The 27,669-nt window shown below is 65.5% G+C and overlaps 2 gene segments (V, D, J or C); both read left to right on the top strand.

Annotated features, from left to right (window-relative positions):
* LOC130851317 (immunoglobulin heavy constant mu-like) overlaps positions 1-13,378 on the top strand; it is a 103,720-nt gene extending 90,342 nt beyond the window's left edge. Inside the window, 7 exon segments of the C gene segment in view lie at positions 2,362-2,421; positions 9,197-9,514; positions 9,589-9,927; positions 10,166-10,486; positions 10,653-10,985; positions 12,950-13,065; positions 13,166-13,378. Of these exon segments, the coding sequence occupies positions 2,362-2,421; positions 9,197-9,514; positions 9,589-9,927; positions 10,166-10,486; positions 10,653-10,985; positions 12,950-13,065; positions 13,166-13,174 (1,496 nt within the window).
* Positions 1,514-21,250, top strand: LOC130851316 (immunoglobulin heavy constant mu-like). The segment is given in 7 exon segments: positions 1,514-1,544; positions 17,045-17,353; positions 17,428-17,763; positions 18,005-18,310; positions 18,477-18,809; positions 20,774-20,889; positions 20,989-21,250. Coding segments are annotated over 7 exon segments (1,425 nt in total).
* Positions 21,251-27,669: the final 6,419 nt, after the last annotated feature.

The raw sequence follows: 27,669 nt of genomic DNA, 5'->3' as shown, positions 1-27,669 counted from the left end.
CCATTGCCACGAAGAGGCACGCGGAGCAGGCCAGACTTTCTCTGAATGGCTCAAAAGGCTCTGCCAAGGCCAGATCCTGTGACACACGGGGACCAAGAGGAGAAGCCAGTCTCCAAGCTGCATTCTCCACAGAGCACATGGCGCTGCAGCCTGGCTGATCCTCTGCCCTGGTGCAGAGGCAGGGCCCAGGCTGGGTCGGGTCTGAGACACGGGGCTGGAGCAGGGGCTGGCGGGGCATGGTGGGCTCCTTCCCTCCCCCAGGCAGGAACCAGAGGCGCTGGAGGGCCAGAGCGGACATTTCCGGAGGGCCTGAGGCAGCCCCCACCCCCACCTCCTGAAAGGGAGACCAGAGGCCCCGGAGCTGAGAGTGAGACTCTCAACAAGTCTCCCTACCCTTCAGCATCTTTGCTGGGCACACAGGCCACCTTTAAATCCAGCTACATCACAGCACCTGCCATTCTCCTCTGGGCACAGGGCCCAGCCTCCGGGTCTTAGCATCAGTGGGATTTGCACACACGCACACACGCGCGCACACACGCACACACGTGCGTACACACGCACACATGCACACGCGCGTGCACACACATGCACACACACGTGCACGCACGCGCGCACACACGTGCACGCACACATACGCACACACGCGCATGCACATGCACGCGCACACACACACGCACACACACGCACACACACGTGCACGCACACATATGCACACACGCGCACGCACACACATGCACACGCGCACACGCACACATGCACGCACACACACGCGCACACACACAGACTTCCTAACATCCTGTCCACTGACCCCTCCCCCAGGAAGCCCCCAGGGTGTCATCACTCCCTCCCAGTGCACAGCCGTGCCTGTGCCCTTCTGTGCCGCCGCATCCGTGGCCTGTGGGTAAGCGCACCCACCACGCTCACACCTGGCTCTCCCTGAGGCCCGCACTTGGCGCCCCTGCAGGTCCCAGCGCCGCAGCCCCGGGTCTTTGCTGCTGAGTGCAGGCCTCCTCTTCCCCTCCCCCAGGACCCCCCGGGGTCTGGGAAGGGGAATCCTCTCCTTTAGGTGAGCCCGCCCCTCCCCCCGCGGCCCCTCCAGCCAGGGGCAGCAGGAGCCGAGACCGCGCCTCGGGGACCAGCTGCCGGGGCCTGGGGCAGGGACCGGCCCCGTGGGCACACAGTGGCCCAGCTCTCGGCCCAGCCCCAGCCCCCCGGGAGCCCCGCTCCCGTGGAGGACAGCGGAAGGCCCCACAGGGCCGGCAGGAGGGCTGCTGCCAAACTCCACAGCTGCGACCAGAGGGACCCTGACAGGCCCCCAGGGGACGCCCCGTCAGAAGCTGGCCGCCTCTCGGGTCGGCCACGGCCCGGGCGCCCACCCGCTGCCCCCACCTGCTGCCAAGGCGGGGCTTTCTCCAGCTGAGAGCACAGCTCCAGTGCAGGTGGACGTGGGATGGCCGTGAATCTGCTTTTATTTCTAAACGAGAAAGGGAACCACGAGCACAGCAGGTTCTTTGTAACCAGCCCGGGGATGACTGCGCGAATTGGTGAGCAGAGGTCTCCCGCTGCGCTGTGGCCACCCCACTGTGGCTCCAGCTTGCCCGCCGCCAGCCCTCAGGGTTCTGGCTGAGCCAGGAACCACCGTGCCAACTGCAGCCGCAGTGATGGACAATGTCGCAGAAACCCCTGGGCAGAGTGGCCCCAGGGCAGCGGGCTTCTCACCCTGAGGGCTCACGGTCAGGCACACAAGTGGTCGGGTTGGGAACCCGAAGCCGCTAGAGGACAAGTGCCGCGTGGGCCGCCTGGGAAGGTGAAGGGACTTCCCAGGTGGACGTGAGACGGGACACAGTCCAGGCAAGGGCCTGGGTCCCCGAGGCCTGGGGGAGGGGCACCGGGTTACGGGGAGCCCAGCCAGGATTCGGGGGGGTGAGCGGCCCTGAGCCTTGGAGCGGCAGGCTGGCATGGAAGGCTGAGCAGGGAAAACGTGACCTCGTGGGAGCAGAGCAAGTCGGGTGTCAGGGAGGACGTCCAACCCCAGACCAGGGGACGGCGGCATGAGGGTCCCTGCAGGGGCACAGGCTGGGCCGTCTCTTCAAGCAGGAAAGAGGCTTTCCAGCTCCTGGGGGCCCCCTGGGGACCCTGGGTGCAGGTTTTTGTGCCACCCCGCGTGGGGCCAGTGCACTGTGCCTACGCGAACTTCGACTTCTGGACTAAAGGCATCCTGGTCACCGTCTCCTCGGGTGAGTGGACCCCACAGCCCGGGGTCTCTGTGGCCAAGGGCAGGGCAGCCAGCTGGGCGGGCAGCCAGGCCGGCCCTCCGAGGGGCCCAGAGAGGCCTGCGTCCTGGGGGAGCCTGGGGGATAGCGTCCCTGTGGGACGCTTTTGACCTCTGGGGCCGGGGCATCCCGGTCACCGTCACCTCAGGTAAGACGGCCCTCTGCCCCCTCTGTGCGGGGCTGGGCAAGAGATTTCCAGAGATTCCTTGGTCTGCGTGGGGCCCTCTGGGGTCCCCGGGGGGCCATCTCTGAGGCCGTTTGTCTCTGCGTCCTGTGGAGGTGGGGCCTCTGCCTGTGGAGCATGGCCCGGGCAGCATGGGCTCTGTGCCAGGGCCGCAGGGGCCTGGGGTTAGGGTTCCGTGTGAGGCCAGGAGGCTGCCGGGGGCTTGGGTTTTTGTACGTCCCCCAATGGGGCCCATGGCATTGTGACTACATCAGCTACTGGGGACATGGTCTCCGGGTCTTCGTCTCCACAGGTGAGTCCTCACCAGCCCTCTCCTCACTCTCTGAGAGTCTTTGCTGCCTTTCGGGGGGACAGAAGCGAGGTGTCTGGGTCTCAGGTCTAGAGGGCCGAGGGCAGCCTGGGGGGCCCAGACTCCCGCCAGCGAGGAGCAGAGGTTCCAGATGCCCTCCCTCCTGGGCTCTGCAGCCAGGGCCTTCTCTGGGGGCCTCAGCCACCCTTGGGCCCTGGGGTCCCAAGGTCCCCAGACCTGTCGGCCACACGGCGTGCCATGGGAGGGGTCCGGAGGTCTTAGCCGGCCACCAGTTCTTGCCTGGGGTCCCGGCATAGTTGTCACAATGTGACAGCTGGTTTGATAACTGGGGCCCGGGACCCTGGTCCCTGTCTCCTCAGGGGAGTCCTCACCCCCTCCCCACTTTCGCTGCCCTTGGGGGGACCTGGGTGTCAGAGGCACTGCGGCCCTTTGAAGGTCAGGAGAGGGAACAGGGAGAGGGTCTCCGTGAACGGGGCCTGGAGATGGATGCCCGGCCTCAGGGATGCCGTGGTGTGCGGACGGGCGAGGCGGCTCCTCAGGCCGGTCTGGCCGTGTGGTTCGGCCAGGGGCCTCTGCACCTTCCGGGGCAGGCGGCCGTGTGAGGTTGGCTGCACCTCTGAGTTCGAGTTAGGGGTTCACGGTTCATGTTCAGACAGCCCAGCCAGGTGGCGGTCTGGCTTCTGGGGGCCGGGCTGGGATGCGGGGTCTCCGGGGCAGTCAGGGGGGAGCAGGGCCAGCAGAGGGTTCCGGGACCCTCCAGATAAGTGACGCGGACCGCCGGCTTCCATGGGGCGCCTGGAGATGGCAGGTCCCCAGGCGCCACGAGGCCGCGCCAGGCCCCTGAGGTTTTTGTGGGGCGAGGCGGAAGATCCCACCACTGTGGTTATTATGGTATAGACGCTTGGGGCCAAGGGCTCAGCGTCACCGTCTCCTCAGGTAAGACCGGCCCTTCCAGGGCCTCTCTTTTCTCCTCCTTTCTGTGGGGCTTTCTGAGCGTCAAGGTCTGGTCCTCAGGACATGTCCACGTCCCCTCTGCGGACTGGGCAGGCTGGCCAGGAGGGGACGGGACCAGGTGCCCGAGGCACTTCAGAGCCTCTGGATTTTCTGATGCCTTTCAAACACCGAAATACTGCCGGCATTCGAGAGGCGGCTGCAGGCGGGAAGGGCCACCTGGGGGGAGTCCCAGGACCCCCTCGGCGGCAGGAGACAATTTGGCTCCTACCGTCATAGAGTTGACTGAGGAGTGTGCCTTGGCCACGGTGTTTCTAGAAGCCCAGGAATGCATGTGTGGAGGGCATAGGGAGATAGCGTCTTCAGATAGGAGTTGTGTTCTGTGCTAAACTGTGTTCAGAGTTCCTTACTGGGTAGGAAGAGAATTGTCTGGGTGAGGATGGACGCGCAGTGTCCCGATCTTGGTGCCAGCAGGGTGCCCCAGCCCCCCGAAAGGGAGCGCCTGGGGAGGTTACGGGTGCCGGGCTTTGTATGGACACTTTGTTAAGAGAGAGATACATGTTCCTCATAAGAGGCATGCTTACAAAATATTAAAAGACAGGATAACTTTGAAGTGCCTCCTGACGGTTAGGAAAATTGTGACTTTAAAATGTGAGAGACTTTCAAAGTATTTTAAATTCTTATTATTAAATTTACAACTGGGAATCCCGTCTCTGGGGAGTTGACGGGGGTGCACATTTGGCCGAAAAGTAGCAACTCGGGACCGTCGGCCTCCTGCCCCGATTCAGGGCTGAGTTTTGACAACAGTAAATTCAACTTATTTCTTTAATTTATTGTTTAAAATTGCTTGTCTGCTGAGTGAGCCAAGATGGCCGCTGCAGGGCGGGCAGCAGGTGGCAGGAAGTGCAGCAGCCAGAGTCTATTCTAGGAAGAAAGAAAACACAGTTGGTAAATTTATAGCTTGTGGTTACCCAGAGGTGGTTTGGGGATGGTTTTCCCAGCCACACAAAACTGAAAGTGCTCCACTGGGCACAACAACACCTGGCTTATTTGCATTTCTAAAATAAGGCAGAGATGCTGACAGAAACTAGAAGCTTCCTCTTTTAGCATTTGAACTCATTTCAGTTTCAGGTTATCAGCTGCTCATTTAGATTCATTTTCAAAGTAAGTGTTTAAGAAATTAAGGTCTCAGTGCCCTTGACCAATGCGTTCGTATAATGTCTTAGCGAGTTATTCCTTCAAGGTAACTCATCTCAAAGCCTGCTGCGCTGCCCCGGGGCACCGTGCTCACTGTGCGTGTGCTCCCGACTCCCGGGTCGACCTTCTCTTCGGGATTAAGAGGCACGCGGGCATCCTGATGCCGCTGCCTTCATTTCGGTGTTTTTCAAGACTGCTTTTCCGGTGCCTGTCTCAGGACAGACCCTAGGTGCAATGCGTGCGTTGGCCATCAGTTACTCCGTTAAACGTGTTCGTTGGTGGATTGAGAGGAAACCCCGTCGGGTGTGAGTGAGAAGGGTCGCGGGACAGTTTGGAAGGACAGTGTCTGTTCTGAGTCATCGGCCCGGCGTCTTAGTGGACGGAGCTCTGGTGCAGGGTCTGAGAGCGGGTCCCCCCAGGCCCGCCGCGGCTGGGGGTCTCCTGGGACCGCCCGGAACAGGGGATGTGCCGTCCCGGCTTCTGCCACCGGCCAAAGGGCTCGTGCTGAATCAGCCGTTTTAAGGGACCTGGAGGAATCCTTCCAGGGCAAAGACCCCACGGGACTTGCCAGCGACCAGGCGCCCGAGATGGTAAGAGGAAGGCGGCCGGCGCTGCCAGCGTTGCGGCTCCGGGAAGTGTGGATGAGAGGTTTGGGTTTTCGCGTGGAGGGGGATCCGGCTTTAACTCTTGCCTGCGGGGCTCCGGGTGCGTATACGCACAGGGCGCCCCTGACCGCGTCCTCACTTAAGTGGGAAACGCGGCTTTGGGTTCTGGGTCGTCACCGGGCGCTGGAGAGCGGCCTCCGCTTCGTGCAGAGCTTTGAGGTAAAGAGCAGAACTGTGAGTGGCAAGTTCAGATAAGAGGCGTTGCCCGTCATTTTTAATGAGGACTTTTCCTGGGAGGAATTTAGTCCGGTCGAGGCTCGTTTCAGACTCGAGGGGAGGCATCGGGCCAAGGGCACGCGCCCCGCGAGGCCCAGGCACCGAGGGGGGCACCCCCAAGGCTCTGCTCTCCCGGAGAAGCAGTGCTGTCCAACCAGGGAGATGGGGCCGTTCCTTCTGACCACGGCAGGTGCGCCTCGGCTCTTGCCGGGCGCGTTAGGGAGTCGAGAGGCGCCAGCAAGCATTCCCCCCGCATGGTGGATGTGGCGACTGACCCTGCTGGGAGCAAAAGCCGGCTGCGCCTGGGGCCGGGACGCAGGGATCGGGCTCCCAGTGGAAAGGGGGGACAGGGGCCCCGAGAAGGGGAAAGGAGGGAGCGGCACAGGGCAGACCTGAGCCGGGGCCCAGCCCAGCTGCGCAGGGCTCCTGGACGAGGGCCTTAGCCGAGGCCAGTGGGTCTGGTGGTCCCGCCCTTTCTGGCCTGAACCACGGGGCCCTCAGGCCTGTGCATGGCTACCCTGGGCTGCCCATAGCAGGCCTGAGCTGAGCTGCACTAAACCAGACAGAACTGGGATTTCTGAGCTGAGCAAGATTGGACTGAACTGAGCTGTGCTGAGCTGAGCTGGGCTGAGCTGGGCTGAGCTGGGCTGAATTGGGCTGAGCTGGGCTGAGCTGGGCTGAGCTGGGCTGGGCTGAGCTGGGCTGTGCTGGGCTGAGCTGGGCTGAGCTGAGCTGAGCTGGGCTGAGCCGGACTGAGCCAGGCTGAGCCAGGCTGAACTGGGCTGAGCCGGGATGAGCTGGGCTCAGCCGGGCTGGGCAGGGCTGGGCTGAGCTGAACTGGGCTGAGCTTGCTCACCTGAGCTGAGCCAGGCTGAGCCATGCTGAACTGAGCAGTGCTGACCTGAGCCGGGCTGAGCCGGCCTGAGGTGGGCAGCACTGGGCTGCGCTGGGCTGAGCTTGGCTGAACTGGGCTGAGCTAGGCTGAGCTAGGCTTAGCTGGGCTGAGCTGAGCTGGGCAGCAGTGGGCTGAGCTGGGCTGAACTTGGTTGAACTGGCCTGAGCTGGGCTGATCTGGGCTAAGCTGGTCTGAGCTGTGCTGAGCTGGGCTGGGCAGGGCTCCTCTGAGCTGAATTGGGCTGAGCTGGGCTGGGCTGAGCTGGGCTGAGCCGGGCCGAGCTGGGCTGAGCCAGGCTGGGCCAGGCTGGGCCGGGCTGATGCCGACTGAGCTGGGCTGGGCTGGGCTGAGCTTGGCTGAGCTGGGCTCAGCTGGGCCGGGCGGGCCCGGGCGGGGCCAGGCTGAGCCGGGCTGAACCAGGCTGATCTGGGCTGAGCAGGGCTGGGCCAGGCTGGGCCAGGCTGAGCTGGGCTGAGCTGGGCTGAGCTGAGCTGGGCCGGGCTAGGCTGAGCTGGGCTGAGCTGAACTGGGTCGGGCTGGGCTGGGCTGAGCTGGGCTGAGCTGGGCTGAGCTGGGCTCGGCTGGGCTGAGCTTGGCTGAGCTGGGCTCGGCTGGGCCAGGCGGGCCCGGGCGGGGCCAGGCTGAGCCGGGCTGAACCAGGCTGAGCTGGGCTGAGCAGGGCTGGGCCAGGCTGGGCCAGGCTGAGCCGGGCTGAGCTGGGCTGAGCTGAACTGGGCCGGGCTGGGCCGGGCTGAGCTGGGCTGAGCTGGGCTGAGCTGAGCTCGGCTGGGCTGGGCCGGGCTGAACCAGGCTGAGCCGGGATGAGTGGGGCTGGGCCGGGCTGGGCCGGGCTGAGCTGAGCTGGGCCGGGCTGAGCCGGGCTGAGCTGAAATGGGCCGGGCTGGGCCGGGCTGGGCTGGGCTGGGCCGGGCTGGGCCGGGCTGAGCCAGGCTGAGCCGGGCTGTATTGGGCTGAGCTGGGCTGAGCTGGGCTGAGCTGGGCTGAGCTGGGCTGAATTGGGCTGAGCTGGGCTGAGCTGGGCTGAGCTGGGCTGGGCTGAGCTGGGCTGTGCTGGGCTGAGCTGGGCTGGGCTGAGCTGGGCTGTGCTGGGCTGAGCTGGGCCGAGCTGAGCTGAGCTGAGCTGAGCTGGGCTGAGCCGGACTGAGCCAGGCTGAGCCAGGCTGAACTGGGCTGAGCCGGGATGAGCTGGGCTCAGCCGGGCTGGGCAGGGCTGGGCTGAGCTGAACTGGGCTGAGCTTGCTCACCTGAGCTGAGCCAGGCTGAGCCATGCTGAACTGAGCAGTGCTGACCTGAGCCGGGCTGAGCCGGCCTGAGGTGGGCAGCACTGGGCTGCGCTGGGCTGAGCTTGGCTGAACTGGGCTGAGCTAGGCTGAGCTAGGCTTAGCTGGGCTGAGCTGAGCTGGGCAGCAGTGGGCTGAGCTGGGCTGAACTTGGTTGAACTGGCCTGAGCTGGGCTGATCTGGGCTAAGCTGGTCTGAGCTGTGCTGAGCTGGGCTGGGCAGGGCTCCTCTGAGCTGAATTGGGCTGAGCTGGGCTGGGCCGAGCTGGGCTGATGTGGACTGAGCTGGGTTGGGCTGGGCTGAGCTGGGCTGAGCTGAACTGGGCCAGGCTGAGCCGGGCCGGGCTAGGCTAGGCTCAGCTGGGCTGAGCTGGGCTCGGCGGGGCCAGGCTGGGCCGGGGTGAACTGGGCTGAGCTGGACTGAGCGGGGCTGGGCCTGGCTGGGCCAGGCTGGGGTGGGCCAGGGTGGGCTGGGCAGGGGCAGGCTGAGTTCAGCTGAGCTGGGCTGGGTTGGGCTGGGCTGGGCTGAGCTGAGCTGGGCTGCTTGGGCTGGCTTGAGCCGGGCTGATCTGGGTTGAGCCAGGCTGAACTAGGCTATGCTAGGTTGAGCTGGGCTGAGCTGACTTGAGTGGGCTGAACTGGGCTGAGCTAGGTTCAGCCGGGCTCAGCTGGGCTGAGCCAGGCTGAGCTGGCCTAAGCTGTGATGAACTGGGCTGAACTGGGCTGAGCTAGGATGCGTTGAGCTGGACTGAGCTGGGCCGAGCAGGGCTGGGTTAACCTTGGGGAGCTGAGACGGGTCCAGTGGAAGTGGACTGCCTGGGCCGGCTGCCTTGGATAAAGTTATGAGCTGCTTTGGGCGGTTTAAACTCAGCTGAGCCCTGTGGGTCTAACTGCGCTGAGCTGGCAGCACTGCACTGTCCTGGCCCACACTCGGCTGCCCTCAGTGGCCTGGCTGTGCTCTGGTCTGGACGATCTGAGTCTGCATCAGTGTCACCAATGCCATTCAGAGCTTGCCTCTTGACCAGACCCACAGCCCAGGCCCAGTGTGGCTGAGTCAGGGGCAGTGAGGCTGGGCCGATGGGGCTGAGTGTGCGGGGCGCCGCTGTCTCAGAGGGAAGGCGGAGCTCCCTGGACCCCCTCCTGGCAGGGCGTGGAGAGACACCTCTCATGCTCCCTTTCTCTTTTGTCCTCTCTCGGGTCCTCAGCGAGCCCATCCTCCCCGACTCTCTTCCCCCTGGTCTCCTGCGTCAGCCCCCAGTCCGATGAAAGCCAGGTGGCCCTGGGCTGCCTGGCCCAGGACTTCCTGCCCAGCTCCATCACCTTCTCCTGGACATTCAAGGACAATAGAGAGGTCAACAGCCAGAACATCCAGACCTTCCCATCTGTCCTGAGGAATGGCAAGTACGTGGCCTCCTCCCAGGTGGTCCTGCCGTCCGAGAGCGTCCCGAAGGGGCCTGATGACTACCTGGTGTGCAGTGTCAAGCACTCCAACGGCGACAAGTCTGTGAACGTGGTCACCGAAGGTGAGGCGGGCTCCTCCGTGGCCGGGCGGCGGGGGTGGAGCCAGGCCCAGCTGACACCTTGTCCTTCTCTGCAGAGACCGCAGTGCAGCCCCCCAACGTGAGTGTCTTCGTCCCCCCCCGAGAGGCGTTCTCCGGCTCTCCCCAGCGCACGTCCAGGCTCATCTGCCAGGCAACAGACTTCAGCCCCAGGCAGATCTCCTTGTCCTGGTTTCGTGAGGGAAAGCGGATGGTGTCTGGCATCAGTGAAGGCCCGGTGGAGGCTGTACCGTCCTCCTCGCCCATGACCTTCAGGACCTACAGCATGGTGACCATCACGGAGGTGGACTGGCTCAGCCAGAACATATTCACCTGCGAGGTGGAGCACAACGGAGAGATCATCCAGAAGAACGTGTCCTCCATGTGTGGCAGCCCCAGTGAGTACGGCCGGGGTGGGAGGGAGGTGACCTCACACACAGACTCCCCCCCAGACACGCCAGCCATGCCCTGAGCCTTGGCTTCCCAGAGCGGCCAAGGGCAGGGAGGGACTGTGCAGGCAGCGTCCCGCTCCAGCCAGACCCCGGGCTCACCAGGGACTCGGCGAAGCCAGCCCCCGCTCTTGGGGCCGAACTATTCCTTTGCCAGATTTCACTCCAACCAACTCTCTCCCACCAGCAGGTCCAAACCCTAGCATCGGCGTCTACACCATCCCCCCCTCCTTCGCCGGCATCTTCCTCACCAAGTCAGCCAAGCTTTCCTGCCTGGTCACAGACCTGGTCACCTACGACAGCCTGAGCATCTCCTGGACCAGCCAGAAAGGCGAGGTGCTGAAGACCCACACCAACATCTCTGAGAGTCACCCCAACGGCACCTTCAGCGCCGTGGGTGAGGCCTCTCTCTGCGTGGAAGACTGGGAGTCAGGAGACAGGTTCACGTGCACGGTGACCCACACAGATCTGCCCTCACCACTGAAGCGCAGCATCTCCAGGCCCAAAGGTAGGCCCTGCTCTGGCCCTTCCCTGTGCCCTGGACCCCACCCCCAGCCCTGGTCTCTGACGTCCGAGGACAGCAAGGCAGGGCGGGGAGAGCCCTGGTGCCCCCTGTCGTCCAAGACAGATCCTGCTGGCCCCCAGCCCGACCTCACCCCTCTGTCCCCCCGCAGAGGTCGCCAAGCACATGCCGTCCGTGTACGTGCTGCCTCCCACGCGGGAACAGCTGAGCCTGCGGGAGTCTGCCTCCGTCACCTGCCTGGTGAAGGGCTTCTCGCCTGCGGACGTGTTCGTGCAGTGGCTGCAGAAGGGGCAGCCCATGTCCCCCGACAAGTACGTGACCAGCGCCCCAGTACCTGAGCCCCAGGACCCCAAGGTCTACTTCGTGCACAGCCTGCTGACGGTGAGCGAGGAGGACTGGAACAGCGGGGAGACCTACACCTGCGTCGTGGGCCACGAGGCCCTGCCCCACATGGTGACCGAGAGGACCGTGGACAAGTCCACCGGTAAACCCACCCTGTACAACGTGTCCCTGGTCATGTCTGACACGGCCAGCACCTGCTACTGACCGCCTGGCTGCCCGCTTAGGCCAGGGCCAGAGCCCCTGGGTGACCGCCGCTCTGCGTGTGCGCGCGGGCAAACTAACCGTGCCAATGGGTGGGAAGTTGCATTTCCTAAAAATTAGAAATAAAAAGATCCGTTCAAAGATGCTGGTTGTGAGTGAGCGATGCTCTCCCTGCTGGGGCCGTGGCTGTGCTGCCCCACCCTGCAGACCACCCTCCACCACCAGCCCCGCCCCCGCCTCCCCCACTCGCCTCCCCCCGACCCACCTCGGGGAGCCCTGGTCCTCCTTGCAGAATTCTCACAGCGGGCCAAGCCCACGCTCACCGCTCCTCTAGCTGCTTCCACGGCCACACGAGGGGCACACGGGTGTGCAACACACGCACACGTGTGCATACACACAGCCACAGACCCACATGCAGAGACAGACACGCACAGGCACAGACACACAGAGACACACACAGACGCGGACACGGACGCACGCGACGCAGACACGTGTGTGATGGACATGGGCACGCAGAAATACGGGCACGCACATGCGGACACACAGGGACACACGTGCACGCAGGCCCGCACACACGCCCACGCAGTGACGGGCACACATAGGCACATGCACAGGTCACGGGCGCAGACACACAGTGAGACACGCACAGGCTCACCCACACTCACGGACGCCAGCCCTCGCACACCCGCGGGCATCCAGCGTGCCCGCCCTCTCTGGCGGTGCCCCGCTGCACCACGCTGGCTGCCAGGCATCAGCCCAAGCTCTGCTTGTCCTCCTGTCTCGTCCCGGAGGCGTGTCCATGGGCCAGCCCGGCCCGGACTCCTGCCACAGCCACCAATCCCAGTCGCAGGGCGGCAGGCTCAGAGGGTCACCCGGCCCGTGTCCAGGAGGGGTGCCTCTCCCAGTCCAGCCTCCTGTGAAGGCAGCAGTGCCCCCGTCCCCCCTGCCTCCGTAGAGATGGTCAGGCCCGTCCTGACAGAGTGGGCCGTGCCTGGGGGCGGGGGGCAGGGAGACTGTCCCCGGAGACGCCTCTTCGGAGTAGGAAGTGCAGGGGCCCCGTCTGAATGGGGTCTGTCCCTGCACACACCAGCCTGGAAATGGTGGGCACAGAGCCGGGAGGGCAGGGAAGGGAGTGGGGGCCGAGCGGGTCTCCTCTGCCAACCACACCACCGCCCCTTCAGGCTGCCTGCCTGTGCCCCTGGCCTTCAGGGGCCTGAGATCCAGACGGCCCAAGAGCCGTCAGCGTGGGGGCCGCAGACCCTGCCGACTGTCCTCAGGCTGCGGTCCCAACGTCCCTCTCCCTGGGGCGGCAGGTGTCTGTCTGACCCCTCGGTTCCACAGCCTTGCGTGCGGGGGGGACGGACGAGCCAGACACGTGGCACGGGCCCCAAGCAGGAGACAGAGGGACGGGCCCCTCGGCACAGACAGCCACCCGCCCCCGGCGCTGGCCCTCCCTGGCCCCAAACCACGGGGGACAGGACGCCCCACCCCTGCCGCGCGGCGCCCAACGGCCCTGCATCCCCCGAGGGGTGCGGGACGCTGGGGGCCCTGGCGCCGCCACACCCCTGCCTGCACGCGTGCTGCCCTGTCTCGCTCTCCGCCACCCCGGGTCTCCTGGCACCAGGCGCTCGCGGTGGCCGCTCTGCTCCGCTTCAGCCGCGCGCGGCCTCCACCCGGCCCCGGACTCGGGCGGTCGGGGGCCTGCCGTGCCGGCCGAGACCCTGCCTGGCAAGCCCGGGAGCTCCCGGCCCCGCAGGGAGGGCCGGGGCACGTGCCCGCCCGCCCGCCCGCTCGCTTCGGCCCCCGCCCCCGCCCTCCCGGTGGGCAGCACGGCCGCGGGTCAGCCAGGGTGGGCTGGGCCGGCGCGGCGGCCGAGCTGACCCTGCTGTGCCGTGTCTCCTGCAGAGGGGGAGGTGAGCGCCGAGGAGGAGGGCTTCGAGAACCTCAACACCATGGCATCCACCTTCATCGTCCTCTTCCTCCTGAGCCTCTTCTACAGCACCACGGTCACCCTGTTCAAGGTGGGCTGCCCGCCAGGGCAGGGGGGGGGTGCGCAGAGCCCCGGGCCCCACACGGCCCCCGGCACCCCTCCCCCGCTCACACCCTCTCTGTCGCCTGCAGGTGAAGTGACGGCCAGCCACGAACGTGGGGGACCAGAGAAGGAACGAGAGGGGCGCCGCCTTGGGGCCGGAGTCCCTGGCCTGTGTGGCTTGTCCACGTGTACTGAAATCGTCCCCAAGTCCCTCTCCAGCTTCAAGCGCCGAGAAACCAGCTTCTCTAGATGTGGCCAAATGCCGTAGCCAAGCACGCAGCCCACGGCCTTGGGCTCCGCCCGGCCCTGCTTTGCAATGTCACGCGTGTGGCCTTGAAATAAATATGTATATTTTATCCTGTGGAACTGCTTCCTCGTGAAGGTTTTGTCCCCAAGCCACACTCCCGTGTGTTGCGCGTCCCAAGAGTGGACCCCAACTCCAAGGGGAAGGGTTGCGCACCCCCTCCCAGGCCCGCGGGGGATGTGCTGGGCCGGTCTCAGCACTGGCCCAGAGCAGGGGAGGAGAGGGCCGCACTGGAGAGGACTCCAGGCCTGGTCTCCCAGCACGGCCTGAGCTGGGGCCCTGTGCGCGTCGGCGGGACCCTGCCGCGAGCCCCGCGGGACGCCGTGTCACGCTCTGTCGCGGTTCCTAGTGAGCCCGGCCACGGGAGGGCTTGTCCGACCTTGGGAGCACCTGGCGGTCAGGCTCAGGGGGCTGAGGAGGGGCTCCAGGTGTGTGTGCTGTCGCAGCGCACCCTGCAGGAGCGCGGGCCTCACCCCGCCACCCAGCAGACGGTGCCTGGGGCGGGAAGCCTCCGGTGAAAGAGCCGGGAAGGTGCGTGATGGGAGAGGCACCGAGGAAAGGCCAGCTGGAATGAGGGGCAGCTGGCGGGAGGCAGGGAGCTGGGAGCCAGCACTCGGAGATGGAGGCTGGAGCTGTGCCAGGCCAGCTGTGGCAGCAAGGGCCCACGTGGGGGCGGGCGGTGCGACAGCAGGGCAGACCCCAGGCCCCAGAGGAGGTGGGCCAGGTGAGGGCGGTCTGGAAAGCCAGGCTCCCGGGGGATGCAGTGTCAGGGTGCTGGAGAGTGGCTGGGGGCTCCCAGGACCACCTCCCACAGGGTCTTCAGGGGCCTGAAGGGGCGACGGTCCGGGAGCATTGCAGGGCACATGGGTCACCAGAGGACTCCCTGCCCCGCACAGTGGGCTCCCAGTGGCTGTTTCTGCTTAAACAGCGCCCTTTGGGGCCCACCGTGTCAGGCTGGGGGACATGCGACGAGGGCCCCAAGGAGCTCAAGGTTCCTGCAGCGGGATGGGGGCCTCCCCTGCCGGCTACGGGGCTGACGGCTCAGGACAGCACTTACAGACGGTCTAAAGACTGTCACGGCGGAGGGCTGCAGACCAGGCTAGGACAACACAGGCGGGTTCTCTCGCAGTCCAGAGCCTGGAAGTGAGAGCAAGGTTCGGCGGGGCTGGCTCCTTCTGAGGCCGAGGGAATCGTTCCGTGCTCCTGGGGGTTGAATTTATTTGAACTCATTTCAGTTTCAGGTTATCAGCTGCTCATTTAGACTCATTTTCAAAGTAAGTGTTTAAGAAATTAAGGTCTCAGTGCCCTTGACCAATGCGTTCGTATAATGTCTTAGCGAGTTATTCCTTCAAGGTAACTCATCTCAAAGCCTGCTGCGCTGCCCCGGGGCACCGTGCTCACTGTGCGTGTGCTCCCGACTCCCGGGTCGACCTTCTCTTCGGGATTAAGAGGCACGCGGGCATCCTGATGCCGCTGCCTTCATTTCGGTGTTTTTCAAGACTGCTTTTCCGGTGCCTGTCTCAGGACAGACCCTAGGTGCAATGCGTGCGTTGGCCATCAGTTACTCCGTTAAACGTGTTCGTTGGTGGATTGAGAGGAAACCCCGTCGGGTGTGAGTGAGAAGGGTCACGGGACAGTTTGGAAGGACAGTGTCTGTTCTGAGTCATCGGCCCGGCGTCTTAGTGGACGGAGCTCCGGTGCAGGGTCTGAGAGCGGGTCCCCCCAGGCCCGCCGCGGCTGGGGGTCTCCTGGGACCGCCCGGAACAGGGGATGTGCCGTCCCGGCTTCTGCCACCGGCCAAAGGGCTCGTGCTGAATCAGCCGTTTTAAGGGACCTGGAGGAATCCTTCCAGGGCAAAGACCCCACGGGACTTGCCAGCGACCAGGCGCCCGAGATGGTAAGAGGAAGGCGGCCGGCGCTGCCAGCGTTGCGGCTCCGGGAAGTGTGGATGAGAGGTTTGGGTTTTCGCGTGGAGGGGGATCCGGCTTTAACTCTTGCCTGCGGGGCTCCGGGTGCGTATACGCACAGGGCGCCCCTGACCGCGTCCTCACTTAAGTGGGAAACGCGGCTTTGGGTTCTGGGTCGTCACCGGGCGCTGGAGAGCGGCCTCCGCTTCGTGCAGAGCTTTGAGGTAAAGAGCAGAACTGTGAGTGGCAAGTTCAGATAAGAGGCGTTGCCCGTCATTTTTAATGAGGACTTTTCCTGGGAGGAATTTAGTCCGGTCGAGGCTCGTTTCAGACTCGAGGGGAGGCATCGGGCCAAGGGCACGCGCCCCGCGAGGCCCAGGCACCGAGGGGGGCACCCCCAAGGCTCTGCTCTCCCGGAGAAGCAGTGCTGTCCAACCAGGGAGATGGGGCCGTTCCTTCTGACCACGGCAGGTGCGCCTCGGCTCTTGCCGGGCGCGTTAGGGAGTCGAGAGGCGCCAGCAAGCATTCCCCCCGCATGGTGGATGTGGCGACTGACCCTGCTAGGAGCAAAAGCCGGCTGCACCTGGGGCCGGGACGCAGGGATCGGGCTCCCAGCGGAAAGGGGGACAGGGGCCCCGAGGAGGGGAAAGGAGGGAGCGGCACAGGGCAGACCTGAGCCGGGGCCCAGCCCAGCTGCGCAGGGCTCCTGGACGAGGGCCTTAGCCGAGGCCAGTGGGTCTGGTGGTCCCGCCCTTTCTGGCCTGAACCACGGGGCCCTCAGGCCTGTGCATGGCTACCCTGGGCTGCCCATAGCAGGCCTGAGCTGAGCTGCACTAAACCAGACAGAACTGGGATTTCTGAGCTGAGCGAGATTGGACTGAACTGAGCTGTGCTGAGCTGAGCTGGGCTGAGCTGGGCTGAGCTGGGCTGAGCTGAGCTGGGCTGAGCTGGGCTAAACTGGCCTGAGCTGAGCTGAACTGGGCTGAGCTGGGCTGAGCTGAGTTGAGCCGAGCGGGCTGAACTGGGCTGAGGTGGGCTGGGGCTGAGCTGGGCTTAGCAGGGCTGGGCTGAGCTGGGCTGGTCTGGGCTGGGCTGAGCTGGGCTGGGCTGAACTGGGCTGAACTGGGCTTAGCAGGGCTGGGCTGAGCTGGGCTGTTCTGGGCTGAACTGGGCTGAGCCGGGCTGAGCTGGGCTGGACAGGGCTGGGCTGAGCTGAACTGGGCTGAGCTGGGCTGAGCCAGGCTGAGATGGGCTCGTCTGGGCTGAACTGGGCTGAGCCGGGCTGAGCTGAGCTGAGCTGGGCTGAACTCGGCAGCGCTGGGCTGGGTTAACCTTGGGGAGCTGAGACGGCTCCAGCGGAAGTGGACTGCCTGGGCCGGCTGCCTTGGACAAGGTGGTGAGCTGCTTTGGGCAGTTTAAGCTCAGCTGAGCCCTGTGGGTCTAACTGGGCTGAGCTGGCCGCGCTGCACTGTCCTGGCCCACACTCAGCTGCCTCAGTGGCCTGGCTGTGCTGTGGCCTGGCCGAGCCCAGTCTACATCAGTCTCGCCGATGCCATTCAGACCCTACCTGTGACCGAACCCCCAGTCCAGGCCCAGTGTGACTGAGTCAGGGGCAGTGAGGCTGGGCCGATGGGGCTGAGTGTACCGTTCGCCGCTGTCTCAGAGGGAAGGCGGAGCTCCCTGGACCCCCTCCTGGCAGGGCGTGGAGAGACACCTCTCATGCTCCCTTTCTCTTTTGTCCTCTCTCGGGTCCTCAGCGAGCCCATCCTACCCGGCTCTCTTCCCCCTGGTCTCCTGCGTCAGCCCCCCATCCGAATACGAGGTGGCCCTGGGCTGCCTGGCCCAGGACTTCCTGCCCAGCTCCATCACCTTCTCCTGGAAATCCAAGAGCAAAACAGAGGACGAAATCCAGAACATCCGGACCTTCCCGTCTGTCCTGAGGAATGGCAAGTACGTGGCCTCCTCCCAGGTGGTCCTGCCGACCGCCAGCGTCCTGAAGGAGCATCGTTACAGCCTTGAGTGCCACGTCAAGCACTACAACGACACGTCTGTGGACGTCACCTATGGTGAGGCGGGCTCCTCCGTGGCCGGGGGGCGGGGGTGGAGCCAGGCCCAGCTGACACCTTGTCCTTCTCTGCAGAGACCGCAGTGCAGCCCCCCAACGTGAGTGTCTTCGTCCCCCCCCGAGAGGCGTTCTCCGGCTCTCCCCAGCGCACGTCCAGGCTCATCTGCCAGGCAACAGACTTCAGCCCCAAGCAGATCTCCTTGTCCTGGTTTCGTGAGGGAAAGCAGCTGAATAACGTAACCCAAAGCCTGGTGGAGGCTGTACCGTCCTCCTCGCCCATGACCTTCAGGACCTACAGCATGGTGACCATCACGGAGCTGGACTGGCTCAGCCAGAACATGTTCACATGTAAGGTGGAGCACCACGGAGAGATCATCCAGAAGAACGTGTCCTCCATGAGCAGCGGCCCCAGTGAGTGCGGCCAGGGTGGGAGGGAGGTGACCTCACACACAGACATCCCCCCAGACACGCCAGCCGCGCCCTGAGCCTTGGCTTCCCAGAGCGGCCAAGGGCAGGGAGGGACTGTGCAGGCAGCGTCCCGCTCCAGCCAGACCCCGGGCTCGCCAGGGACTCAGCGAAGCCGGCCCCCGCTCTTGGGGCCGAACTATTCCTTCGCCAGATTTCACTCCAACCAACTCTCTCCCACCAGCAGGCATCGGCGTCTACACCATCCCCCCCTCCTTCGCCGGCATCTTCCTCACCAAGTCAGCCAAGGTTTCCTGCCTGGTCACAAACCTGATCTCCTACGACGGCCTGAGCATCTCCTGGACCAGCCAGGATGGCGAGGTCCTGAAGACCAAAACCAAATACTCTGAGAGCCACCCCAATGGCACCTTCAGCGCCGTGGGTGAGGCCTCTCTCTGCGTGGAAGACTGGGAGTCAGGAGACAGGTTCACGTGCACGGTGACCCACACAGATCTGCCCTCACCACTGAAGCGCAGCATCTCCAGGCCCAAAGGTAGGCCCTGCTCTGGCCCTTCCCTGTGCCCTGGACCCCACCCCCAGCCCTGGTCTCTGACGTCCGAGGACAGCAAGGCAGGGCGGGGAGAGCCCTGGTGCCCCCTGTCGTCCAAGACAGATCCTGCTGGCCCCCAGCCCGACCTCACCCCTCTGTCCCCCCGCAGAGGTCGCCAAGCACATGCCGTCCGTGTACGTGCTGCCTCCCACGCGGGAACAGCTGAGCCTGCGGGAGTCTGCCTCCGTCACCTGCCTGGTGAAGGGCTTCTCGCCTGCGGACGTGTTCGTGCAGTGGCTGCAGAAGGGGCAGCCCATGTCCCCCGACAAGTACGTGACCAGCGCCCCAGTACCTGAGCCCCAGGACCCCAAGGTCTACTTCGTGCACAGCCTGCTGACGGTGAGCGAGGAGGACTGGAACAGCGGGGAGACCTACACCTGCGTCGTGGGCCACGAGGCCCTGCCCCACATGGTGACCGAGAGGACCGTGGACAAGTCCACCGGTAAACCCACCCTGTACAACGTGTCCCTGGTCATGTCTGACACGGCCAGCACCTGCTACTGACCGCCTGGCTGCCCGCTTAGGCCAGGGCCAGAGCCCCTGGGTGACCGCCGCTCTGCGTGTGCGCGCGGGCAAACTAACCGTGCCAATGGGTGGGAAGTTGCATTTCCTAAAAATTAGAAATAAAAAGATCCGTTCAAAGATGCTGGTTGTGAGTGAGCGATGCTCTCCCTGCTGGGGCCGTGGCTGTGCTGCCCCACCCTGCAGACCACCCTCCACCACCAGCCCCGCCCCCGCCTCCCCCACTCGCCTCCCCCCGACCCACCTCGGGGAGCCCTGGTCCTCCTTGCAGAATTCTCACAGCGGGCCAAGCCCACGCTCACCGCTCCTCTAGCTGCTTCCACGGCCACACGAGGGGCACACGGGTGTGCAACACACGCACACGTGTGCATACACACAGCCACAGACCCACATGCAGAGACAGACACGCACAGGCACAGACACACAGAGACACACACAGACGCGGACACGGACGCACGCGACGCAGACACGTGTGTGATGGACATGGGCACTCAGACATACGGGCACGCACATGCGGACACACAGGGACACACGTGCACGCAGGCCCGCACACACGCCCACGCAGTGACGGGCACACATAGGCACATGCACAGGTCACGGGCGCAGACACACAGTGAGACACGCACAGGCTCCCCACGCTCACGGACGCCAGCCCTCGCACACCCGCGGGCATCCAGGGTGCCCGCCCTCTCCGGCGGTGCCCCGCTGCACCACGCTGGCTACCGGGCATCATGCCCAAGCTCTGCTTGTCCTCCTGTCTCGTCCCGGAGGCGTGTCCATGGGCCAGCCCGGCCCGGACTCCTGCCACAGCCACCAATCCCAGTCGCAGGGCGGCAGGCTCAGAGGGTCACCCGGCCCGTGTCCAGGAGGGGTGCCTCTCCCAGTCCAGCCTCCTGTGAAGGCAGCAGTGCCCCCGTCCCCCCTGCCCCCGTAGAGACGGTCAGGCCCGTCCTGACAGAGCGGGCCGTGCCTGGGGGCAGGGGTCAGGGAGACTGTCCCCGGAGACGCCGCTTCGGAGTAGGAAGTGCAGGGGCCCCGTCTGAATGGGGTCTGTCCCTGCACACACCAGCCTGGAAATGGTGGGCACAGAGCCGGGAGGGCAGGGAAGGGAGTGGGGGCCGAGCGGGTCTCCTCTGCCAACCACACCACCGCCCCTTCAGGCTGCCTGCCTGTGCCCCTGGCCTTCAGGGGCCTGAGATCCAGACGGCCCAAGAGCCGTCAGCGTGGGGGCCGCAGACCCTGCCGACTGTCCTCAGGCTGCGGTCCCAACGTCCCTCTCCCTGGGGCGGCAGGTGTCTGTCTGACCCCTCGGTTCCACAGCCTTGCGTGCGGGGGGGACGGACGAGCCAGACACGTGGCACGGGCCCCAAGCAGGAGACAGAGGGACGGGCCCCTCGGCACAGACAGCCACCCGCCCCCGGCGCTGGCCCTCCCTGGCCCCAAACCACGGGGGACAGGACGCCCCACCCCTGCCGCGCGGCGCCCAACGGCCCTGCATCCCCCGAGGGGTGCGGGACGCTGGGGGCCCCGGCGCCGCCACACCCCTGCCTGCACGCGTGCTGCCCTGTCTCGCTCTCCGCCACCCCGGGTCTCCTGGCACCAGGCGCTCGCGGTGGCCGCTCTGCTCCGCTTCAGCCGCGCGCGGCCTCCACCCGGCCCCGGACTCGGGCGGTCGGGGGCCTGCCGTGCCGGCCGAGACCCTGCCTGGCAAGCCCGGGAGCTCCCGGCCCCGCAGGGAGGGCCGGGGCACGTGCCCGCCCGCCCGCCCGCTCGCTTCGGCCCCCGCCCCCGCCCTCCCGGTGGGCAGCACGGCCGCGGGTCAGCCAGGGTGGGCTGGGCCGGCGCGGCGGCCGAGCTGACCCTGCTGTGCCGTGTCTCCTGCAGAGGGGGAGGTGAGCGCCGAGGAGGAGGGCTTCGAGAACCTCAACACCATGGCATCCACCTTCATCGTCCTCTTCCTCCTGAGCCTCTTCTACAGCACCACGGTCACCCTGTTCAAGGTGGGCTGCCCGCCAGGGCAGGGGGGGGTGCGCAGAGCCCCGGGCCCCACACGGCCCCCGGCACCCCTCCCCCGCTCACACCCTCTCTGTCGCCTGCAGGTGAAGTGACGGCCAGCCACGAACGTGGGGGACCAGAGAAGGAACGAGAGGGGCGCCGCCTTGGGGCCGGAGTCCCTGGCCTGTGTGGCTTGTCCACGTGTACTGAAATCGTCCCCAAGTCCCTCTCCAGCTTCAAGCGCCGAGAAACCAGCTTCTCTAGATGTGGCCAAATGCCGTAGCCAAGCACGCAGCCCACGGCCTTGGGCTCCGCCCGGCCCTGCTTTGCAATGTCACGCGTGTGGCCTTGAAATAAATATGTATATTTTATCCTGTGGAACTGCTTCCTCGTGAAGGTTTTGTCCCCAAGCCACACTCCCGTGTGTTGCGCGTCCCAAGAGTGGACCCCAACTCCAAGGGGAAGGGTCGCGCACCCCCTCCCAGGCCCGCGGGGGATGTGCTGGGCCGGTCTCAGCACTGGCCCAGAGCAGGGGAGGAGAGGGCCGCACTGGAGAGGACTCCAGGCCTGGTCTCCCAGCACGGCCTGAGCTGGGGCCCTGTGCGCGTCGGCGGGACCCTGCCGCGAGCCCCGCGGGACGCCGTGTCACGCTCTGTCGCGGTTCCTAGTGAGCCCGGCCACGGGAGGGCTTGTCCGACCTTGGGAGCACCTGGCGGTCAGGCTCAGGGGGCTGAGGAGGGGCTCCAGGTGTGTGTGCTGTCGCAGCGCACCCTGCAGGAGCGCGGGCCTCACCCCGCCACCCAGCAGACGGTGCCTGGGGCGGGAAGCCTCCGGTGAAAGAGCCGGGAGGGTGCGTGATGGGAGAGGCACCGAGGAAAGGCCACCCGGAACGAGGGGCAGCTGGCGGGAGGCAGGAAGCTGGGAGTCAGCACTCGGAGATGGAGGCTGGAGCTGTGCCAGGCCAGCTGTGGCAGCAAGGGCCCACGTGGGGGCGGGCGGTGGGACAGCAGGGCAGACCCCAGGCCCCAGAGGAGGTGGGCCAGGTGAGGGCGGTCTGGAAAGCCAGGCTCCCGGGGGATGCAGTGTCAGGGTGCTGGAGAGTGGCTGGGGGCTCCCAGGACCACCTCCCACAGGGTCTTCAGGGGCCTGAAGGGGCGACGGTCCGGGAGCGTTGCAGGGCACATGGGTCACCAGAGGACTCCCTGCCCCGCACAGTGGGCTCCCAGTGGCTGTTTCTGCTTAAACAGCGCCCTTTGGGGCCCACCGTGTCAGGCTGGGGGACATGCGACGAGGGCCCCAAGGAGCTCAAGGTTCCTGCAGCGGGATGGGGGCCTCCCCTGCCGGCTACGGGGCTGACGGCTCAGGACAGCACTTACAGGCGGTCTAAAGACTGTCACGGCGGAGGGCTGCAGACCAGGCTAGGACAACACAGGCGGGTTCTCTCGCAGTCCAGAGCCTGGAAGTGAGAGCAAGGTTCGGCGGGGCTGGCTCCTTCTGAGGCCGAGGGAATCGTTCCGTGCTCCTGGGGGTTGAATTTATTTGAACTCATTTCAGTTTCAGGTTATCAGCTGCTCATTTAGACTCATTTTCAAAGTAAGTGTTTAAGAAATTAAGGTCTCAGTGCCCTTGACCAATGCGTTCGTATAATGTCTTAGCGAGTTATTCCTTCAAGGTAACTCATCTCAAAGCCTGCTGCGCTGCCCCAGGGCACCGTGCTCACTGTGCGTGTGCTCCCGACTCCCGGGTCGACCTTCTCTTCGGGATTAAGAGGCACGCGGGCATCCTGATGCCGCTGCCTTCATTTCGGTGTTTTTCAAGACTGCTTTTCCGGTGCCCGTCTCAGGACAGACCCTAGGTGCAATGCGTGCGTTGGCCATCAGTTACTCCGTTAAACGTGTTCGTTGGTGGATTGAGAGGAAACCCCGTCGGGTGTGAGTGAGAAGGGTCGCGGGACAGTTTGGAAGGACAGTGTCTGTTCTGAGTCATCGGCCCGGCGTCTTAGTGGACGGAGCTCCGGTGCAGGGTCTGAGAGCGGGTCCCCCCAGGCCCGCCGCGGCTGGGGGTCTCCTGGGACCGCCCGGAACAGGGGATGTGCCGTCCCGGCTTCTGCCACCGGCCAAAGGGCTCGTGCTGAATCAGCCGTTTTAAGGGACCTGGAGGAATCCTTCCAGGGCAAAGACCCCACGGGACTTGCCAGCGACCAGGCGCCCGAGATGGTAAGAGGAAGGCGGCCGGCGCTGCCAGCGTTGCGGCTCCGGGAAGTGTGGATGAGAGGTTTGGGTTTTCGCGTGGAGGGGGATCCGGCTTTAACTCTTGCCTGCGGGGCTCCGGGTGCGTATACGCACAGGGCGCCCCTGACCGCGTCCTCACTTAAGTGGGAAACGCGGCTTTGGGTTCTGGGTCGTCGCCGGGCGCTGGAGAGCGGCCTCCGCTTCGTGCAGAGCTTTGAGGTAAAGAGCAGAACTGTGAGTGGCAAGTTCAGATAAGAGGCGTTGCCCGTCATTTTTAATGAGGACTTTTCCTGGGAGGAATTTAGTCCGGTCGGGGCTCGTTTCAGACTCGAGGGGAGGCATCGGGCCAAGGGCACGCGCCCCGCGAGGCCCAGGCACCGAGGGGGGCACCCCCAAGGCTCTGCTCTCCCGGAGAAGCAGTGCTGTCCAACCAGGGAGATGGGGCCGTTCCTTCTGACCACGGCAGGTGCGCCTCGGCTCTTGCCGGGCGCGTTAGGGAGTCGAGAGGCGCCAGCAAGCATTCCCCCCGCATGGTGGATGTGGCGACTGACCCTGCTGGGAGCAAAAGCCGGCTGCGCCTGGGGCCGGGACGCAGGGATCGGGCTCCCAGCGGAAAGGGGGACAGGGGCCCCGAGGAGGGGAAAGGAGGGAGCGGCACAGGGCAGACCTGAGCCGGGGCCCAGCCCAGCTGCGCAGGGCTCCTGGACGAGGGCCTTAGCCGAGGCCAGTGGGTCTGGTGGTCCCGCCCTTTCTGGCCTGAACCGCGGGGCCCTCAGGCCTGTGCATGGCTACCCTGGGCTGCCCATAGCAGGCCTGAGCTGAGCTGCACTAAACCAGACAGAACTGGGATTTCTGAGCTGAGCGAGATTGGGCTGAACTGAGCTGTGCTGAGCTGAGCTGGGCTGAGCTGGGCTGAGCCGTGCTGAACTGAGCAGTGCTGAGCTGAGCTGGGATGAGCTGAGCTGAGCTGGGCTGTACTGGGCAGGGCTGGGCTGAGCTGGGCTGAACTGGGCTGAGCTAGGCTGAGCTGTGCTGAGCTGAGCTGGGCAGTGCTGAGCTGAGCTGGGCTGAACTTGGCTGAATTGGGCTGAGCTGGCCTGAGCTGAGCTGATCTGGGCTAAGCTAGGCGGAGCCGGGCTGAGCTGGGCTGGGCTGGGCTGGGCTGGGCTGGGCTGAGCTGGGTTGAACTGGGTTGGGTGGGCTGAACTGGGATGAGCTGGGATGAGCTGGGATGAGCTGGGCTGGGCTGGGCTGGGCTGGGCTGAGCTGGGCTAAACTGGGCTGAGTTGGGCTGAGCTGGGCTGAGCCGGGCTGAAGTGGGCTGAGCCGGGCTGAGCTGGGCTTAACTGGGTTTTGCTGGGCTGAGCTGCCCTAAGCTGTGATGAACGGGGCTGAAATGGGCTGAGCTAGGTTGCATTGAGCCGGGCTGAGCTGAGCTGATATGAGCTGGGTTAACCTTGGGGAACTGAGATGGGTCCAGCGGAAGTGGACTGCCTGGGCCGGCTGCCTTGGACAAGGTGATGAGCTGCTTTGGGCGGTTTAAGCTCAGCTGAGCCCTGTGGGTCTAACTGGGCTGAGCTGGCCACGCTGCACTGTCCTGGCCCACACTCAGCTGCCTCAGTGGCCTGGCTGTGCTGTGGCCTGGCCGAGCCAAGTCTGCATCAGTCTGGCCGATGCCATTCAGGCCCTGCCTCTGACCGAACCCCCAGCCCAGGCCCAGTGTGGCTGAGTCAGGGGCAGTGAGGCTGGGCCGATGGGGCTGAGTGTGAAGGGCGCCGCTGTCTCAGAGGGAAGGCGGAGCTCCCTGGACCCCTGACCGGCAGGGCGTGGAGAGACGCCTCTCATGCTCCCTTTCTCTTTTGTCCTCTCTCGGGTCCTCAGGGAGCCCATCCTCCCCGACTCTCTTCCCCCTGGTCTCCTGCGTCAGCCCCCCATCCGAATACGAGGTGGCCCTGGGCTGCCTGGCCCAGGACTTCCTGCCCAGCTCCATCACCTTCTCCTGGACATTCAAGGACAATAGAGAGGTCAACAGCCAGAACATCCGGACCTTCCCGTCTGTCCTGAGGAATGGCAAGTACGTGGCCTCCTCCCAGGTGGTCCTGCCGTCCGAGAGCGTCCCGAAGGGGCCTGATGACTACCTGGTGTGCAGCGTCAAGCACTCCAACGGCGACAAGTCTGTGAACGTGGCCCCCAAAGGTGAGCCGGGCTCCTCCGTGGCCGGGCGGCGGGGGTCAGGCCAGGCATGTCCCCACCACAGCATCCTGCTGGCCCTCAGCCCTGCCCTTCCCGTCACCTTTAGCCCCTCCCCTCCCCCCCGCCCACACACAGTGCCTCCTGACCCTCACGTGCTGGCTGTCTCTCTGATTTCAGCATTGAAGCCCACTCTGACCACTTTGGTGTCCACTGTGGCCTCCCGGACAGAGGGCCCCACCGTCGCCCCCATGTCTCCGAGGATCCCAGGTTAGCAGCCCCCATCCACTCGCAACCCACCTGCCTGCCCTACCCTCAGCTGCCTCCCTCAGGCAGGCCTCCGTGACTTCTCCCGTGAGTCCTTCAGTCACACCCTGAGCCAGGAAGGCAGAGCACTGGCCTGAGGGGCAGCTGTCGCGCCAGGCCTGGGCTGGGCACTGGCAGATGCCACCTCAGGCCCCTGTGAACGGGCGACCTGCGCAGGCCACACGGTGAGGAGCGCAGTGGCAGGGAGGGCCCAGCGGCCAGCTCCCGACTCAGCTCGCCCTACAGCCTCACATGGGGATGCGTTGCCACGGCAGCCAGGAGCGTGGAACAGAGCCCTGAGACCCTCACAGAAATAGGGGCCCCCCGCAGGACCAGGGAGCCGTGGCGGCCGGCAACAGCCCCCCTCGCCCCCACCGGCAACTGGCTCCCGGCTCCCCGAGCGCCAGGGGCTTGGCCGAGACTCAGGGTCACACCTCACCCTGTCTGCTGCCCTGGGAAGTGTGTCCTCGCTCTGAGCAGCGCAGAAGCTGCTGGAGGTGCGCTGGTCAGACAGAGAGTGGCAGCTCCCTGCCAGCCCTCTGCAGCGCTGGTGAAGCCCCAACAAGGCGGCAGCAGCCGTGACCCGCTGTGGCGTCTCCAAGGGGGGCCCCACCCAGCAGGTTGGTCGAGATGCTCCCACCCCAGGGCAGAACCTGCTCCCGCTGTGCGTGTCCCCCGGGCTCGGGGTGGCCTGGTCAAGCACACGGGTCAGGGGCGAATCAGGAGAGAGCCCCGTCCTCCAGATGAGAAGGTCGCCTGCAGCAGGGCCGCATACGGCCACGACTCTCCCGGAGTGTGTCAGCGGTCAGCCCTGGCCCTGACTCCTGCAGCCACTCGCTGGCCCAGCAGCCTGAAGCCTGAAGGGGGGAGAGGGCAGAGCTCCAAGAGGACAGGCTGGGCCCTCCTGCTCTGGGACTGGACCGCCTTCCCGTGGAAGATGACCCGCTTGGGCCTAAGGTGTGCTGACCGCACGCGCCAAGCTCTCCGAACAGGGAGGACCCCACTGACCCAGACGCGGCCTGGCTCTCGCACGGCCCACAGGCCAGATGCAGCCTGAAGCCTGAGCTCTACAGCCTAGGACTGGCCTCTCCGGTCCCAGGGGCTGGACCAAGAGAAGGAGGAGGAAGAGCAGCAGACAGAAACTGTGCAGCCGCAAAGCTTAGCATGTTTGCTGCCTGGCCCTTTACAGGAGAAGCTGGCTGGCCCCTGGGCTGTCCTTATGGCCCAATAACTTACTGGCCACTCTCGCCCTAAACTATCAAGGCAAATGTTACGCGGGTGGCCCTTGGGCACTTAGCACAGATACTGGTGACCAGCAAACAGACGGCCAGGGTCCCACCAGAACCCAGGGGCACACGCGGGGAGCACTGACAGAAGTGGCCCCCGGAGGGCTGGAAGGCCGAGCGGCCCCCCCCCCCCGGGGCCGGGGGTGAGGGGAGGCCAGAGCCCCAGCCACCTGTGGAGCCGGGAGGAGACCCTGACTCACCCCCGTTCCCCCCCAGTGCCGTCCACCGGCCACAACCAGCCAGAAGCCCGGACGCCGGAAAGCCCAAAGAACCCCTGCAGAGGTCAGTCCCTCGGGGCACCCGTAGGGGTAGAAGGGCAGAGAACGTTCAGGGGACACCAGAGAACGCCTGCCTGCAAGCGAGACCCCAGCCCAGCTGTGGGAGATAGCAGGGCACCTGTCCGCTGCCCTTCTGGCAGCAGCAAAGGCCGGGTGGGCTCCGGGAAGAGGGCAGGCCTGGGGCCGGGCGGCGCCGGGAGATGCCCGGGAGCCGCTGGCCAGCCCCCAACCCCCTCCCCCCGCGCCACGCCGGGAGCTCCCACGCACGCCCCCCACGCGGTCCCTCTCCCCTGCAGAGTGTCAGAACCACACCCGGCCCCCCACGGTCTACCTGCTGCGCCCTCCCCTGCACGGCCTGTGGCTCCAGGACGAGGCCGCCTTCACCTGCCTGGCGGTGGGGGACAACCTGCAGGCGGCCCGCCTGTCCTGGGGTGTGGCCGGGCAGCCCCACAGCGGGAGCACGGAGGAGGGGCCCACCGAGCACACCAACGGCT

The sequence above is a fragment of the Hippopotamus amphibius genome, chromosome 4, assembly GCF_030028045.1.
Source record: "Hippopotamus amphibius kiboko isolate mHipAmp2 chromosome 4, mHipAmp2.hap2, whole genome shotgun sequence".
NCBI lineage: Eukaryota > Metazoa > Chordata > Mammalia > Artiodactyla > Hippopotamidae > Hippopotamus > Hippopotamus amphibius.
The sequence above is the reverse complement of the archived record's forward strand: the minus strand, read 5'-3'. Positions and strand labels throughout refer to the sequence as shown.